Genomic DNA, 17,817 nt, shown 5'->3' with positions numbered 1-17,817 from the left:
CACTCAAAAATCAGTTCCATAGCATGTCCAGAACACAAGATATCAAAACAGGAAGTTCCGTTGCAGTACTGTAAGAAGCCGCTTGGGGGCCCAAAATCTAATCGTTTTCAGGTCTCATCAAAACCTACCAACACACCAAATATCAAAACAATCCATCCAGGCATTCTTGAGTTATGCTGGTCCACTACAGACAAACACACCCACAAACGCTACCCTCTGCATAACCTCAGCGAAGGTAAAAACTAGAAAGGCCGTCATTTGCCCCTGAGCAAATACAGCATGTTTCGCCCATAGATCTGCTACCTTTGTTAATTGGTTCGATTCCCAATTCTTCGGAACACAAGGATGACATTTAAGAATTAAACAGACACGCACTGAATACAATCAAACTTGTCTATATTCAGGCATGGGCCTCCTCACCAAGACGAAGGGCTCAGTGCGCATGCACGGACTGTTACACTTGAGGGGAGGGGGTTAAGGGATTTAACTACTGGAACAATATTACAGCTACTATAACAGGAATAGGGGGCAGAAATCAGGGTGAGGACCACGCACTTCCGGCAGATGCGCCCTGACCCCAACCCTAGTCAGATTTGAACTCCGCCCCAGAACCTCAAACATCTGACATGTATCAGAGGAAGAGAGGAATAATGACAGATATCAGTTACGCAAATTTTTCTCAAAATATTAAACTGTGCACCCTAATTAAAGTACGCACCCGCGATTCGGACAAAGTTTGTGGCCTTGAAACGTAAAATGAGAAAACTGGAATAAAGTACAAATGTACGCACCACTTCTCCGGGCCGATGCCACAGTTTAAATGTTCCGACGAGTACATGTCCTGAAGGCGGTTACTAACACAAATAATTGTTTATAAGTCGTTTAATAAGCCATTGTGTCGTAACTTGTCGCAGTATTCTAGCCGGAACTGTTTAATCCTTTATCTAGTACTTCCCCGTCAAATATGGCGTTACATCCAACTGAAAACTGGAAAACTGCAATGGTTTCCTGCTGGGTCCTTTGCTGCCCCAACACGCCTCCCGTGGCTTGGATTGCGTAAAACTATGCAAATATTGTGTGACAAAATCGAGTTACGCATCTCTTATTGGCTGCTGCTAAATTTGTGGCGGGAAATGGAGGCGGCGAGACAGGCCATGTTTCTATGTCCGAGCTTTGATATACCTGCCGAAATTATGCATATTATTTATCAATGGTTTACTTATTATTGCACAACATTCACAGACAACAAACAACAGCAACGCAGGTAACCGTAGTTATCTGAATTGCGCTGGAGTTACAGTGTTTAAAATTGCACTTATAGTCTACAAATTGGAGTGATTCTCTTTAAAAACACATTTACATATAAATTACAACAGCAGTAAAATATTGATGTACAATGAAGTCATGAATCAACCATAAATATTTGTTGCATTACATTATACACAAAATGCCCGTGTGCATTGCACTAGCTATAGCTCAAGGAACTGGCGGAGTCAACATTGTTCAGTTGCATGACCATGTAGGGCATGGGGCTTTTCTTAAAGCGAACAGTTCTTGTTCTGAAAGAGTCAAGCTGGCTACTGGACTGTTTTGTGCCCACTGATGTCTCCATGGCGAGGGGGGAACCAATGATGGTAGTCTGGAGATTGGAAGAGTTTTCTGGTAAACAAGCATAGGTGATCGCGCCTATCCAAAGTCTCAAGGCCTAGAAGGAGACAGGCATCTGCATAGTTTGACGTAACTTCTGTAGATGGTGACTAAATCTTCTGTAGGCAGTCGGAATGTTTTCAGTTTTCTAAGCAGAAACAGTCTCGTGCCACCTTTCTTTACCATGTGGTCAACATGGGCATTCCATCTCAGGTCTGCTTGCATGTACAATCCCAGTACCTTTGCCACTTTAACCTCCTGTAGGGGGTGATTATCTATTTTGAGTGGTGGTAAACGGAGGTAATTACATACTTGTGACATGTGTAAGTTAGTTTAAAGGTGTACATCGCTTAATGCATAAATCATGTGAATGTGCAAGTCATTTGCATGATTTATGATGAGATGTAAATGTGGAATTCTACAAAAGCAAAGGACTTTCACACATGCAATACATGAAATTTTGGTAGAGAAAACAAGCATTTAGAGTAGATAATGCTGATTACAGTCTTGTTTTCATAATCAATGAGACAAGATGAAACAATAAATCTACAAATGCTCTGAATATTTCATGGAGGTAATATGGTCTCTGAACTTTGTTCAGAATGAATTCTGCCCACTCAGACAAACTTTCCATCATAGCTGAAATCCTCATTTCTTGGGTTTTATTGTGATCAGCAATTAGCTTCACAATAGGCTATACTTTCTGTGATCTATGCTCAAATACAATTGAAACAAGATTGGCAATGATAAAAAGACATTGCCATGGCGACGGAGGTTGTTGTTTTGATATTTACTGTACCCTGCTTAGGGCACTGATAGGTGGTGTTAGCTCAGGAATTCCTATGGAATGCCAGGATGAAATTCGAGTCCCACTGGAATACCTGGAATTCGAGACCCACTGGAATGCCAGGAACTCCAGTCCCAATGGAATACCAGGAATTCCTAATGACATGCCTTCTTAATCCATATAAATGTTATTTTGTAAAAATATGTCCCCGACAATTCTTGGAATTGCACAGGATTTAGCCTGATTTCAATCAAGCCTCCTGTAACTGCTCGATTACATGAGCATGATAGTGGCAGGATAATCATCAGATCATAGTACTAGTAGTAACTGCTATTTAGTCTTGTGAGGATCTTTCTAACTGGCTTGCTAAATTTCCTTGTGGCAGTGAAATTTTTCATTGATGGATCTGAATATGATTTCTGTTTTGACATCGTTCCAGATTCTGTCCTTCCTTGGTTTCAAGTATTATTAATAGTGGTTTATGGCTTGGACATGTTTGCGAATTGTCATGAATGAGGTTAACGGTGCACAACCCAGTTAACAGTGCACACCCCGACCAGGGTCCGTGGTAGTGCGCCACAAAAAAGTGACAAAAGGCTTTCGAGGGGCAGGGTTTGAGTTCACATTTCTCAAAATGTGCTTCGAACTGATATTATAGATACTAGCATGGCTGAAAAGCGTATGAATAAAGCCCTAATTCCAAATACCAACACAATTTTGAATCTAGCGCGAGCGCGCGTGGTTCGAACGCGGGAAAAGTAAGCAAATGGTAGAGACCACGGCAGAATGGCGTTCCAAATAGAAAGCAGCGTTGAGTCATCTTCGGCGGCGAGATGTTCTCCTCCTCGGTGAAATCCATCAATATATTTGCATTGCACAAGTACGTAGATGATATTGTTGTGGACACTTGGACTCGATATCGGCCAGTAAAATTGTGAATTTCTGCTACTTTTCCACAGTTCCTGCCGGGATGTTGAACGCGCGCTACAGTGATAAAATGCCAATATGTTTCCACCGCGTGCTTGTAGTTTCCCTAATAATGTTAGCTAAAGTCGAGAAAAATCCCACAAAACATACACTTTTTGGGCAGAGATCCTTATAGCTATACAAGATACAAGACAAGATACAAGATGATTTTATTGGCAGTCGCAGTGCATAGCACTGAATTATAACCAATGTACAATAATTAAAATCGTATAAAATACAGCCGGCGCCGTATACATATGTAGACATCAAGTAATAGTACTATGACTTCAACCGTCATTTCAAGGATAAACTCGACATAAGCTATATGTAGATAGAAATATACTGGTTGTGACCGTTTTTGGACGATGCCAACTTCGCCTGGGAAAACGCGCATTGAGAGGGGGTCGTGCGTTCTGTCTAGCCTTTCTTTCTTTTTACATCGCTCCGTATGGCGATATTTGACATTTCCGATGAATGAAATCCCACAAAAAATGTAGGCTTGAGCTTAAGGTCATTTTGTTTAGGAATTTAGCAGAATTTTGGCGGCTTCTTTTGATGAGTTTTTTAAAATATCAAAACCTAAAATACGTGAGTGATAATTACATGTAGATAGAGTGTTTTCACTTTGCACCGTAATGTCTTAATTTCTGCCGGATGATATTACAGAAACGTGAAAATATAGGCTTGAGGGCTTTGCGAGTATAGAAATCTGACAGAACTTCGGTGGCTTCTTCGACTTTGACGATATTTTAGGGCCAAGATTAGCTTGATGATGTTCGTGAGCGAAGCAGTCTCAGGGCGTCTTTTTTTTGTAGTGTTTAATTACATCACTTTTCGCGGAATTATTCTAGATTTCCACAGGATGAAACCCCACAAAAAAGAAAATATCGGCCTGATATCTTAAATATTGCCGCGCAAAATGATTTAAAGAAACGCCAGATACAGTGAAAAACACACCTTCACTCACATACTTGGAGTCCATTGTTTAGCTTTACCGCTGCTGGGTCTCTACCGTTTGTTTATTTTTCCCACGCTCGAACCACGCACGCTCGCGCTAGATTCAAAATGGCGCTGGTATTTGGAAAGGGGTCTATTGGTGTGTTTTTGGTGAAAGCTGCTTTTTGGTCCAAGTTGTATTTCCTTGGTCCGAGATTGACCTTTGTTGCATTCTGTGGGTGATGTTGACATGCCTCGCGCCGTGGATGATTTAAGAAATTAAAGAAAGTACTGTACTAGAATTTTCTTTATAATTGGCTTGATTATACGCTAGGTTTTTCTAGATCTCGTTCTGAAAACACCAGTCGTTTCTACCTCGAAATTATCCTATGCGAGGATGCCAAAATTTGCACGTCATTTTTGACATGAAAATTATGTTTTTTTTTCTTCTGATTTACCAAAATTTGAGAGGTTGAAGAAAGAAAACTCAGTCAGTCTTGTAGCAGAAGGGATTATGAGGCTTTCACCCTATACACAGTTGATTTACTTCGAAATAATTCCTTTGGAAGAAACAGTACCAAGACTTAAGGATGCGCAGCCTCCAATTGAAACCCCAAGTAAACTGGGGTATGTTCCCTTAATGCCCTTTAGCTATTCTGCTTGTATATTAGGTAATTGAAGCAGCGTGTGCACAATCTTAATCAGTACAACCTTGATGCAGTTATGACCCGTTGCCAGAAGAAAGACATTAAATGTTACAGTTGTAAGGACTAGCATTAAGACATCGAAAAACATTGTAACAGCCACACACTATTTTAGAAAAGAACAAAATTACTGTAGATCTGAGGTCTTAAATGGGTCATCACCGGTCATGTATACATAAGGCTGACACATCTGGTTGACACACGTGGCTACCTGTCTACATGTAGGTTTTCTAGGAGGAATGCCCCCAGGGGGCTGTATGACCCACTTTGTACTTCAACTTGCTTGACCCCAAGATAACCCCGCGAGGGGCAAAGTAAGGGGGGAGGAGGTCCCAGGCTAAGGCGGGCAGGCCTCCAGCCTGGCGCGGTATGACTCAACAGTGGGAGCCGTAACAACCGCGCCAGGCAGGGCGTTCCACTCGGGGATGGTGCGGGGGAAGAATGGGCGTTTGTAAGAGTCTGTCCGGGCGTTAAGTGGTTGAAATTTGAGCGTGTGGCTCTCCGGGTGCGCCCCTAAGCTGGTTTCCGTAGACTATCTGTGTTAATATTGATGTAGTTATTGACTAGCTTATAGAAAAAGGTGCGGCGGCAAGATAAGAGCCTTCGGCCAGTGGATCACCGCACACAAATGGGAGGAAGTCATATATGCTACAGACACCCAGTCGAAAACTAACGCGTTCTATGACACCATTCGCAACAAAATAGATGACTATTTCCCGACCAAAACCATCACTATGCACACTACAGACAAACCCTGGCTCACCCCGGAAGTGAAAGATCTTGTACACCAGCGGCAAGAAGCCTTCCTTAGGGTAAGTGAGAAAACTTGGCGAGAACTACGTAACAAAATCCAGAAAAAGATCAGGAAAGCAAAAAAAAGCATTTTATAAAAATAAGGTGCAAGCCGAAAAGAAAAACAACCCGGCCAGATGGCACCAAAATGTGAAGGCTTAATGCTCAACACACAGAACAAAGGACTAACACTGAATGTGGAAGGCATCAAACCCTCAGATCACAAGGCAGTAGCAAACGCAGTCAACAATGTTTTCTGCCAGATAACTACTTCCCTATCGCCGCTCGACCCAAACCTGCTTCCGGCGTTCCTCCCAGCACAAAACGTGCCTGCAGTTATGCCGTGGGAAATGTACGCTAAGCTGAAGAACATCAAATCACGGAAAGCTGCAGGCCCAGACGGTGTCTCAGGCAGAATAATAAAGGAGTTTGCATACGAACTGAGTTTACCTATGTCTTCCATACTGAATGCTTCAATTGCCGAAGGATATGTACCGACTCAGTGGAGACAAGCAAACGTCGTCCCACTTCCGAAGACCAACCCACCAGACCTGAACGAACTTCGCCCGGTGTCCTTGACCCCGATCCTGGCGAAGGTGTCTGAAAGCTTTGTGTCTGCTTGGACCCTTCATGATTTCAAGCCTAGGATCGACAAATCCCAGTTTGGTTGCATGGCTGGGAGATTGACGACTCATTGCCTCGTAGATATTGTTCACCAGCTCGCCAAAACATCGGACCAACCCAACACTGTTGGTACTCTTATACTTACTGACTTCGCTAAGGCGTTCGATAGGGTGGACCACCTGATTGCGGTGTCTAGTCTACTTGATCTCGGCTTACGACCCGCAATGGCCAGAGATGGATCATCAGTTTCCTATCACGCAGGAACCAGAGAGTATGTTACAAGGATTCAGTTTCGGACTGGAAGGAGACATCATGCGGGCTCCCACAAGGGACTGTGCTCGGCCCCATAATATTCATCGCCCTGATAAACAGCAGCAATGGCCAAATCACGAAGTTGGAAATTTGTAGACGATCTTAATTTGGTCGAGAGTCGTAAGGCAAGTGAAACAACATCGATCCAACACGACCTCGACGAACTAAGCACCTGGTCAATGTCACACCACATGAAACTTCACCCAAAAAAGTGTAAGGTAATGTACCTTCACTTTTCAAAAGTTGCGCCACTGACACAAACACTCAAAATAGACGGCCATTCCCTTCAAGAAGTTAAGGTAGCGAAGCTACTTGGCCTGTACCTGCTAGCGGACCTTAAATGGAACACACAAGTAGAGTACATGGCGAAGAAAGGCAGCACAAGATTGTTCTTTCTTCGAAAGTTGAAATCAGTCGGTATGACTGCAGAAGATCTGTTAACAATCTATACATGTTACGTTCGACCTGTGTGTGAATACGCGGCGCCAGTGTGGCACCCAGGACTCACGCAAGCGCAGCGCAAACAACTGGAGAAAGTCCAACGCCGAGCCGTCAGAACCATCCTTGGCCACAAATACACCAACTATATAGACTCTTGCCACCTTCTCGGCACCCTAGAGAGACGGCGAGACCACCTGTGTCTGGCATTCGCCAAGAAGCTCATGCAGTCTGCAGACTTCCGCCAGTGGTTCCCACAACGCCGGGGTGATATCAGCGGGCGCTCAACGCAGTCGAGCAGTGAACTTGACAATGTTAGAACAAGAACTGACCGTTTTGCAAAAAGTGCAATCCCCAACATGACTAGACAGTTGAACAGTTCCGAAGCTGCAACCTGATCCTCACAGACAGTGACTCTTGCGCACCAGTAGACGTGTAGTAATAATTATTGCAATATTGTTCTTTCTTTACTCTAAGTGGTGTATGTGCAATGTGTAAAGTGCAATATAACTTATGTAAATATATGATTGTGTAAATGAAAGCGAACATGTACAGAAACCACAATTCAGTGCTCAGCTGAGTGCTGCGAAGGCTTTCTTTTATTGAATAAAACATTGAATTATTATTAAATCATTGTTGTGGAGATATGCATGGGTAGCTGCTCATGATAAGTACATCTAGTTGATGACTAAACCTTCATGTAAATTACATGTACCACGAAGTCGGAGTATGTGTTGAGGTTGGCAAGACCCAACAGATAAAGATCGAGATTGATGCCTCTGTGCAGGTTGACGAGCGAACTTGTTGAGAACGTGGCCTTCGAAACTCTTAACCCCTTGTGAAAATGTGTCACCACATGTCTGAAGGATGGTTACTAAACTTTGCATTGAAAACACACCTGAGTCATGTTTTTGTTTTTAACCATGGATAATCGGAGATAAAATAAAGAGAACTGATTAATCACATGATTCTTTGTCATGTGACCACTCGAATGTACCATGCTGTAATGTGGAAAGAGACTTTTGATTTTCAACATTACATAAAGAAACTAGAGTTCCACTAACACATTATCTTCGCCAAATAATCAAGGCTTATTGTGGAGAGTGATTAATATATTTACATGCATATCACCCCCTGCAAACTTGATCATACACCATACCGTTTGAAAGTTATGATGGGGGGGGGGAGAGAATAATTCCAATCTAGATAGGGATAAAAATCATTTGGTAGTACAGGACTAGTATATGTGTATAGTGTGCTGATATATGTTATAACTGGTCATAAAAAAAAAAAAAGTTATAATTAAATGGTACAGTCAATATATATAAATGGAATAAATCTTTATTCCATATCATGCACATTTTGCAAGACATAGTCCATGTGACTTTTCCATACGGTGCTAGGTACTACCTAGCAGTGGTGCAGTTTTGGTGCAGTGTACTCTCTGAGCAGAGGAGTGGGTCCGGCTGGTTTTTGACATGTTTCTATGTGTTTTTGTCAGGCTTTCTATTTTGTCCCCTTTTCGTTATGTCTCCAACCGTGTGTTTGACAAAAATGCCTAAACTGAACACGATAAAAACCAATCGGACCCACACATCTGCTTGGAGTGCAGACTGCCCCATTTGTTTATTTATGTGGCCTATCTGTTTATTTATACTTTTAGGCAAGGCCCTCTGTTGACCTGTTTCGGGAACACTGTCTTATATAATGTAGTGGATTTACAAACTATCTTTACTAATTATGCAGAGTAGCTCCTGATTTGCATAATTAGTCATTGATTGTGTAAAGCACCATCTGAGCTCTCTACATACCAAACTTCACGACAATCTGTGGACCCCTTCTCGAGTTATTCATGTCCGAAGGTCAAAACAAAAACACCCACTGCAGTTCCAAACAAGACGCTAGGGGGCCCAAACTTACACAACTTAATTCATGTGGCATGAGCTATCTACCACACAAAAATCATGACCATAGCACTTTCAGAAAATATGCTCCAAAATTTTGAAGCTCCGCTGCAGTACCTTAGGTACCTGCTAGAAAGCCCATTATCGAACTTGACCTTCCTATCTGTAAACCCTACCCATCCACTAAATATTATACAGAACCATAAACAGCTTCTGGAGTTATGTTGTCCACATACAAATTCACATCCACACAAAGCCCGCTGCAGTACTGAAGGAAACTGTCAGGGGAACCATTTTTGAACTTGACCTCCGTTTTCACAACATCTACATACCTACAAAAAATCATGAGGATCCATCAATGTTTCCGTCACTTTTTTTGCCTACATACAAACACCCAAAAACTAAAAGTCCGCTGCAGTACTGTTGAAAAACGCATGGTGAACCATTTTTTAACTTGACCTTCCTTTGCACAACCACTACGCACCTACCAAAAATCATAAAGATTCATCAAAGGTTTCTTGAGTTATGCTCTTGACATACATACAGACCCACCAAACAGCTGGCTCAACCAAAAACATAATCTTGCCCGAGTACTATAGTACACGGCGAAGATAAAAAATGGAACATGCCTGCTGTAGCAGAACAATGTTGTGAGGTTTTGATGCCATTTTGTGCACATAGGATAATTAAATGTAGCCAGAAATGACTTCTTAACGTTTAGTTAATTTTCTTGTGTTTTGACCCCCTTTTGTGCTGGAACGTTGCTCTAAAACGTGAACCAAAAACCTGCCGTGACTCTTGGGTGCAGTCAAACTAGAGTGCGAAATGCTACCGTTAAATCAAATACTGTATACGCTGTACAGCATAAGTCACAATTATATGACTGTAGCAAGATCTATTAACTTGTTTTTGATGGTTTTAGGGTAAAATGCGAGGATAAAGGGCATGTGCATTTTTGTAGAACAGTTAACGAACTATGGTCTGATACATGTAGTTCCGTTCAAAAATTACTACATGTATGCATCAAAGATAATCTTTTATTGTTGCAGCATACGTATGGAGAACCTGACCCTGCCTCTGTCATTAGAGTGAGTCGGACACTTGGACTGGTTTTGTCAGAGTTGGAACAGCTGCTTACTGGGTTCTCGTATTGCTACGAGCAGGAACTGCGCCCGTGGTGTAAACGTCCCCCCCCGACTCTGGGTAATCTGGGTCCTGCCTTCAAGAGAGTGCACAGTCTCCTCACTCACTGCACCCAGGTAAGGCAGACTGGGATGTTTGCGTCACATAACTGGTAAGTTGCTCAAGGTGTGGCTCTCCTCAAACAGGGGACCTTTACACCCTATCTGAGAGCAGCTAGGTACTTCTTTCCATCTGAGTGAGAAAATAAGTGTGCCTTTCCCAAGGACACAGCATTGGGACCTTCCATTTGGACTTGGAACTCCAAACATCTATATTCTGAGTCAAGTGGACCACAAGATGTGTCCATTTGTAGTGATTTCATATATACAGTTGCATGCAAAATTATTCAAACCCTCTTACATTTTGGACACTTTGGCAAATTAAGGAAGATTACAACTGCAGAATATTACTAAATCTTATAAGTGATGAACAGATATGTTAAAGGCATCCAGAGCATTTTATGAGGCTTGAAACTTGAATAAAAAAACTTCAAGTTCTAGTCATTCCTACATATAGGGTCCCCCGAAAGTGCGAAATGGAACGAAATGGAACGAAATGGAACGAAATGGAACGAAATGGAACGAAATGGAACGAAATGGAACGAAATGGAACGAAATGGAACGAAATGGAACGAAATGGAACGAACTAAAACAACATATGTAACATTATGAAATGAAATACCAGTAGATAACGAAGTATAAGGAGTAGACTGGAACAGGAAGCATTTTAAATACAGAAGTGAGTGGTAAATACATAATATAACGTGTTTTATTTCTTGAATCTATGTAATGATATTAAATACAACGTTTTTGTCGCGTTTGTGTGGCTAGATTCTTCCCTGAAAATGGAGGCGCCGCGTGCAAAGAGATCCGCCGCTCTTCCTTGTGTACCAACGATCTGCAAATGAACTGCTGCAAATAGCAGGGAAAACAAGCAAACGGAACTGAGTATCGAAGTTAGGACTATAGCTAGATTATACAGTTGGTGGTAACAGTGCATCTCATAATTCACCAAGAGGGCATGAGGCAAGCGTTATTTTATTACCTTCGCCGAGAAGGTTATGCAGAGGGTAGCGTTTGTCTGTTTGTCTGTTTGTAGTGTCACAGGATAACTCGAGAATGCCTTGATAGATTGTCTTGGTATTTGGTATGTTGGTAGGTTTTGATGAGACCTAAAAACGATGAGATTTTGGGCCCCCTAGCGGCTTCTTACGGTACTGCAGCGGAACTTCCTGTTTTGATATCTCGTGTTCTGGACATGCTATGGAACTTATTTTTGAGTGTTAGATAGATCTTTGGACAGAGAGTAAGTGGTGTGGGTTTGGGCCCCCTAGCGGCTTTTTTGGAATTGCAGGAGCAGGTTTTGCGTCTGACTTTGAAAGGTAATAACTCAAGAAGGGCTTGATGGATGGTAATGATTTTTGGTAGGTAGATAGCTTGAGTGATGATGTACATGATTAGACACGTCTTATGCAAATCAGTATCTAATTTGCATAATTAATGAGGAAAGTTTATACATCCGCCAAATTCCATGATAGGACTCTGAAACATGTGACATATGTAACTGAGGAAGAGAGAAATATTAATTGATACGAACTATGCAAATGAAGACCTCATTTGCATAATTAATTCAAAAATACTATAACATGATGGCCTGGATGGATGGTCATGATTTTTGGTATGTGAATAGTTTTTGTGATGCTTAGTATGATTGGATGATAATTATGCAAATCAGATTCTAATTTGCATAATTAATGAGGAAACTTTAAAAATCCGCTTTGTTCCATGATATGACAATTCAAATTGTTACTGAGGAAGAGAGGACTGTTGATAAATAGAAAATATGCAAATGTGGGCCTTATTTGCATACTTAATGAGTACCTTCTATTATTCCACACTGGCAAAAGACGGCAATTTCATACATTTAATCCTTTTTTGTGGCATCGGGACGTTATGTGAATGTGAACATTGTTGAATCAAATTATGCTAATAAGGGCCTCCTTTGCATAATTGATGATAAATTTGTTAAGCTCATACTTTGGACATGTTATATTTTAAGACAATCAACTGGTATGATTTATGATTGATGAGAAACACTCCTAATACGTCAGTCGTAAAGGTTAAAATCATTTGGCGAAGGTATGAGGTCGTGGAACTCTAGTTATATATAAATCTCTCCCCCAAATGGAGCCCCGCATACAAATAAACCGGTATTGTTGCCAGCGCGACGGAACTGTGGGCGTGCTGCCGACAGGTTGAATCAAACCCCGACTTTCCATTTATTTAAATACGGTTTTAGTCCATAACTGGTACGTAGCATATGCATATCTTTCCAATTGTTCGGCTTAAAGTCAAACCCCTGTCCCCTGAATGGACCCCTCCGTGAATGATATTTAAATGAAGCTCAGCGGCGCGTCACACATTTCACACATTTCACACTCCATTCAAACACGGACGTGGAGTCCCCTGGAGACATTTATGCTTCCTTGTTCACGACAAAACAAAGGGAGGGTGTGAACGAGCAATGCATGTATTTCACGGTTCACACAACACGCAAACACGCTAGCTGTATACATAATAAGATTACGCTTGCCTCATGCCCTCTTGGAGATGCAATGTTACCATCAACTTCTGCAATACTATTTCGGTTTGCTTGTTTTCCCTGCTATTTGCAGCAGTTCATTTGCATTGACGAGTTGGTACACAAGCAAGAGCGGCGGATCTCTTTGCACGCGGCGTCTCCATTATCAGGGAAGAATCTAGCCACACAAACGCGACAAAAACGTTGTATTTAATATTATTACATAGATTCAAGATATAAAACACGTTATATTATGTATTTACCACTCACTTCTGTATTTAAAATGCTTCCTGTTCCAGTCTACTCCTTATACTTCGTTATCTACTGGTATTTCATTTAATAATGTTACATATGTTGTTTTAGTTCGTTCCATTTCGTTCCATTTCGTTCCATTTCGTTCCATTTCGTTCCATTTCGTTCCATTTCGTTCCATTTCGTTCCATTTCGTTCCATTTCGTTCCATTTCGTTCCATTTCGTTCCATTTCGCACTTTCGGGGGACCGTACATATAGTAAGTTTCAGTAACACTATGCCATTACATGTCGACATTAAAGGAGCAAAGATACGATGTTGTGTGATGAGAACTGATAGAAAATTCAATCCCTAATAGACTGATCCTGACTGTCCATCACAATTAGCGGTTCGACCAATGAGAGAGTGACTGCACGTCCGTCAAATATTTGCATTTCTATGTTTTAATTTTGCATTTCTACGTTTCGACGGAGGTGGGCGCGGCTATGGTATTGGTCTATTTACACTAGGCGCGTGAAAGTAAAAGATCACCATGTAGCTTATTTTTGTGCCGCTTTTGAGCACTTTTGATAAGAAATCCGCACGCAAATTTGGTAAATAGTGGCATTAAATGTCAATTTCATAAAGATTACAGCAACTAGAATTTTCCAGTTTTCAAGCCTCGTAAAATGCTCTGGGTGCCTTTAACTATTACAATCTGATACCACAGCAAAAGTCAAGATTTTTTTCATAGTCCATCCAAAATTGCAACTTTCACACAAAAAGCAGGGTGCAAAATTATTCAACCCCCCATGACGGTCTGTCTTTACATGTAGTACATTGTGTAGCACCCCTATTTATCTAAAAGCTGCAATAACCTGATGTAGACGTTGACAATAGCTTGTCACAAGCCTCTGGCAGTGCTCTTTGTGAATTTTGGCCCATTTCTCATGGGCAATGGTCTCCAGCTCAACAATTTTCTGAGTTCTACGTGCCGCTACTGATTTCTTCAGATCCAACCCAAAATTCTCAACTGGGTTTAAGTATGGAGATTGTTATGGTTTAAATCAAGAACCTTCCAGGTTCTTTCTCTGACCAAACATTTGTGGATGTTGATGTGTGCTTGGGGTTTCATGCTGAAGGGCTCAATGCCAGAACCCAAAAACCCACACCATTGCTGAAGCCATGCTACAAGAAAAGTTGCATCCAGTATGCTCAAACCAACCTACTAATGCCACAAAAGTAAATTGTGGACACTGTTCTATAATTGGACTGATGAAACAAAAAAGTTGACCTCTTTGATCCTCCCGGTCAGAAGTATGTTTGGCGCAGGAAAGACTAAGATACGCTTACGCAGAGAGGAACACCCTGCCTACTGTGAAGCATGGTGGTGGGTCTGAGATTCTTTGGGGGTGTTTTACTTCTAATGGCACTGGGAATACCCATCATGAATTCAAACTGGTACTAGAATATTCTGGCCAAAAAAGTTACCAAGTCCATTAAGAAGTTGAAGCTGGCGCGTCATTGGACATTCCAGCAAGACAATAACTCCAAACACACACCAACATCCATCATCAGTCGATGTGCTTTCGCTACGACAGGGTTATACCGCCCTTTTACGGGGTGACATACCCTTTCGTTGCCTGTCATACGAGACGGAGGTTGCCAGGCCTCCATCCGGGTGATTTGTAGTGAATCACCGACTCCAGACAGAAGGATTTGGACCATCGCACACCGGAGCATGCCCCTACTCTTTTTCGAAAGGTGTGGTGTTTTTTTTACGTGCGTGGGGTGTGGCTGAGACTCCACAAATACGGGACCTCCATTTAACGTCCTAACCGAGGGCTAGATGAGCTTAGTACTCGTTTACACCTGAGTGAAGTGAGGAAAGTCGTGTTAAGTGCCTTTCCCAAGGGCACAACGTTGGGGTGCAAGTTCAGACATGTCTCTGGGCACAACCCATTTGGATTCAATCCTGGGTCCCAAAAAATCTTGACTTTTGCTGTGGTATCAGATTGTAATAACTTTCATCACTTACAAGATTTAGTAATATTCTGCAGTTGTAATCTTCCTTAATTTGCCAAAATGTCCAAAATGCAAGCCGGGTTGAATAATTTTGTATGCAACTGTATGGCCTCCATCAATCAATTTCAACCATGGCTAATCAAACTGTCCCTAGCAACTTTTCCAAATACATATATTGACTTCTTACATACAATTATCAGCCCTATAAAAAAGCTGTGTCTCATTTACAGTTCATCATTTCTACAAAAGGCTTGGCCAAGAAGGTTACATGTATGTTTTGTAGGTACATGTATGTAGAAGACCAGCATAAGTCGAGAAGGCCTGGATGGATTGTCTTGGTATTTAATATGTGGGTAGGTCTTGATGAGACCTGGAAATGATTAGATTTTGGGCCACCTATATAGCGGCTTGTTAAGGTACTCCAGCAGAACTTCCTGTTTTTGATATCTAGTACTGAACATGCTATGGTCCTAATTTTTGAGTGGTAGATAGCTCTTTGGACAGAAAGTAAGTGGTATAGGTTTGGGCCCCCTAGTGGCTTTGTTTGAACTGCAGGGGCAGGTTTTGCTTCTGACTTTGAAAAGGGAATAACTGACAAGAAGGGCTAGATGGATGGTCTTGGTTTTTGGTTTGTAGAGAGCTTGAGTGATGATTTAAATCATTAGATTTACTTATTAGGCAAATCAGTATCCAATTTGCATAATTAATGAGGAAAGTTTATACATCTGCCGCATTTCATGATAGGACTCTCAAACATGTGACATATGTAACTGAGGAAGACAGAAATATTGATAGATATCAACTGTACAAACGAAGACCTCATTTGCATAATTAAGAGTCATTGCATGTCTGAGAAAACCAGGCAAAACCGGGCAGAGGTGGGAAGATGGGGGTCAGCTGAATCAGCTCATTCTTTGCATGTGTGTAAGGTATGTGGAATTATGAAAAGCCTTATAATTAAACCCCTTCAGTTATTTTTCGTTATGGAGTTCTGGGACCCCCCTACGAGGCTCCCGAAAATCAAACTTATTCAAAGAATTTATGGCTGAAAAATTACTGAAATTGCATTGGCTACCCTGGTAATTCTGATAAAGATATGAACAAAACTTTTATATTTCCATATTGTATGTTGTGTTCTCTAGTTTTTATGACGAAAAGTTGAAGATGAAGTATTCACATTAAAAGGGTGTACTAGGGGGTTACCAGAACCAAAGTAAGTAAGTAAGTAAGTAAAGTTTATTGCACAACAAATGTAACGGGTACAATGTATGGCAAGTTCAATGAAAGCAGAATTTTCATCTCCCCCAATTTCAGTCGTTTTCAAAGGGCTTTTTATCCAATCATCAGCAACCTCGAATGGTTTTACCTTTGCTGGAGAGAGGAACATCTACTTAAATATAAAATCAATCGTCATTTAATTGGGCCACGCATAACACAAGCCGTTAAGTGGGGTCTTTATGGGGATTTTTTGGGTTTTGAACTTTGATAAATCAGGTAACGACGTCTCACTGCAGGGTAAGTTGTGTGAAGCTGTGTGAAAACCATGCATGATTGTCAAAAAATACTACCACTGAATGAAAATCAATTGTAAAAAGCATTGCTATAGCTTAGCATCTAACTATGTAGCTCTAAAGCATGCAAACCAAGCACAGCATAATACTGCTTCAGAAAACTGGGAGCTGTTTAAGGCAGCCGTTAGTGGTGCTGCCAATAAGCATGTTCCCAGGAAACGAGTGAGGCCACAATCTAGCAAACCTTGGATAACACCCCAGATTCGCAAAGCATTTCGTAAGCGGCCTTTTTTTTAAGGCTTGAGGAGATCCAACTCCCATGAAGCCTGGGCAAAGTTCAAGAGGTGTAGGAAGGGAGTTAAGCAGAGAGTTAGGAAGGCCCATAGGGATTATGTTTCCAACTACCTTGAGACAAACATCGAGGATAATCCCAAGGCCTATGTCAAATCTCTCAGACAGGACTCGACTGGTGCATCGGCCATAAGACACCAGGGGGTGCTAACATTAGTAACATCTGACCCCAAGGAAAAGGCTGATGCACTGGGAGCCCAGTTTGAGTCAGTGTTTACCAGGGAGGATAAATCCACCGTTCCTACCCTTGGCGAATCCATAGTTCCAACTATCTCCTCCCTTAACATCTCAGTGGAGGGGGTAGCCAAACAGCTCTCTAGTCTTAATCCCAGCAAGTCCACAGGACCAGACGGAATACCACCTCGCCTCCTGAAAACTGTTGCCGAGCAAATTGCGCCAATACTACAGACAATATTCTCCCAATCAATATCTACGGGAGACGTACCTGAGGATTGGAGAACAGCTAACATCGCTCCAATCTTCAAAAAGGGTGACAGAACAATGCCTTCCAACTATAGGCCGGTGTCTTTGACATCGGTCTGTGGCAAAGTGCTTGAACACATTGTGCACAGCCACATGATGAAACATCTTGACACTCATGGCGTTCTGTCCCCGGCGCAGCACGGTTTCAGGAAGGGTCTGTCCTGTGAGAGCCAGCTGGTACTCACCCTCCAAGACTTGGCCAACAATCTTGACCATAACAAACAGGTCGATGTCGCGGTGCTTGACTTTAGCAAGGCATTCGACACCGTGCCCCACGAGCGGCTGCTAAGCAAGCTCGAGCACTACGGCATTTCTGACCTTCTTCAGTCTTGGTTTAGGGCCTT

The 17,817-nt window shown here is 41.9% G+C and overlaps 1 protein-coding gene across 2 annotated transcripts in view; it reads left to right on the top strand.

The window, feature by feature from the left end:
• LOC136435748 (HAUS augmin-like complex subunit 7) overlaps positions 1-17,817 on the top strand; it is a 120,032-nt gene that overhangs the window by 86,944 nt on the left and 15,271 nt on the right. The window contains exon 8 of one of the 2 annotated variants that reach the window (XM_066429442.1): positions 10,160-10,369. The exons of the other annotated variant lie outside the window; for it this stretch is intronic. Coding sequence (XP_066285539.1) covers positions 10,160-10,369 — 210 coding nt within the window. The remainder of the gene's footprint in view (positions 1-10,159; positions 10,370-17,817) is intronic. 2 annotated transcript variants of the gene reach the window in all.

The sequence above is a fragment of the Branchiostoma lanceolatum genome, chromosome 5 (genome assembly GCF_035083965.1).
Source record: "Branchiostoma lanceolatum isolate klBraLanc5 chromosome 5, klBraLanc5.hap2, whole genome shotgun sequence".
Classification (NCBI taxonomy): Eukaryota; Metazoa; Chordata; class Leptocardii; order Amphioxiformes; family Branchiostomatidae; genus Branchiostoma; species Branchiostoma lanceolatum.
Note: the sequence above shows the minus strand (reverse complement) of the source record. Positions and strands in the feature narration are given on the sequence as shown.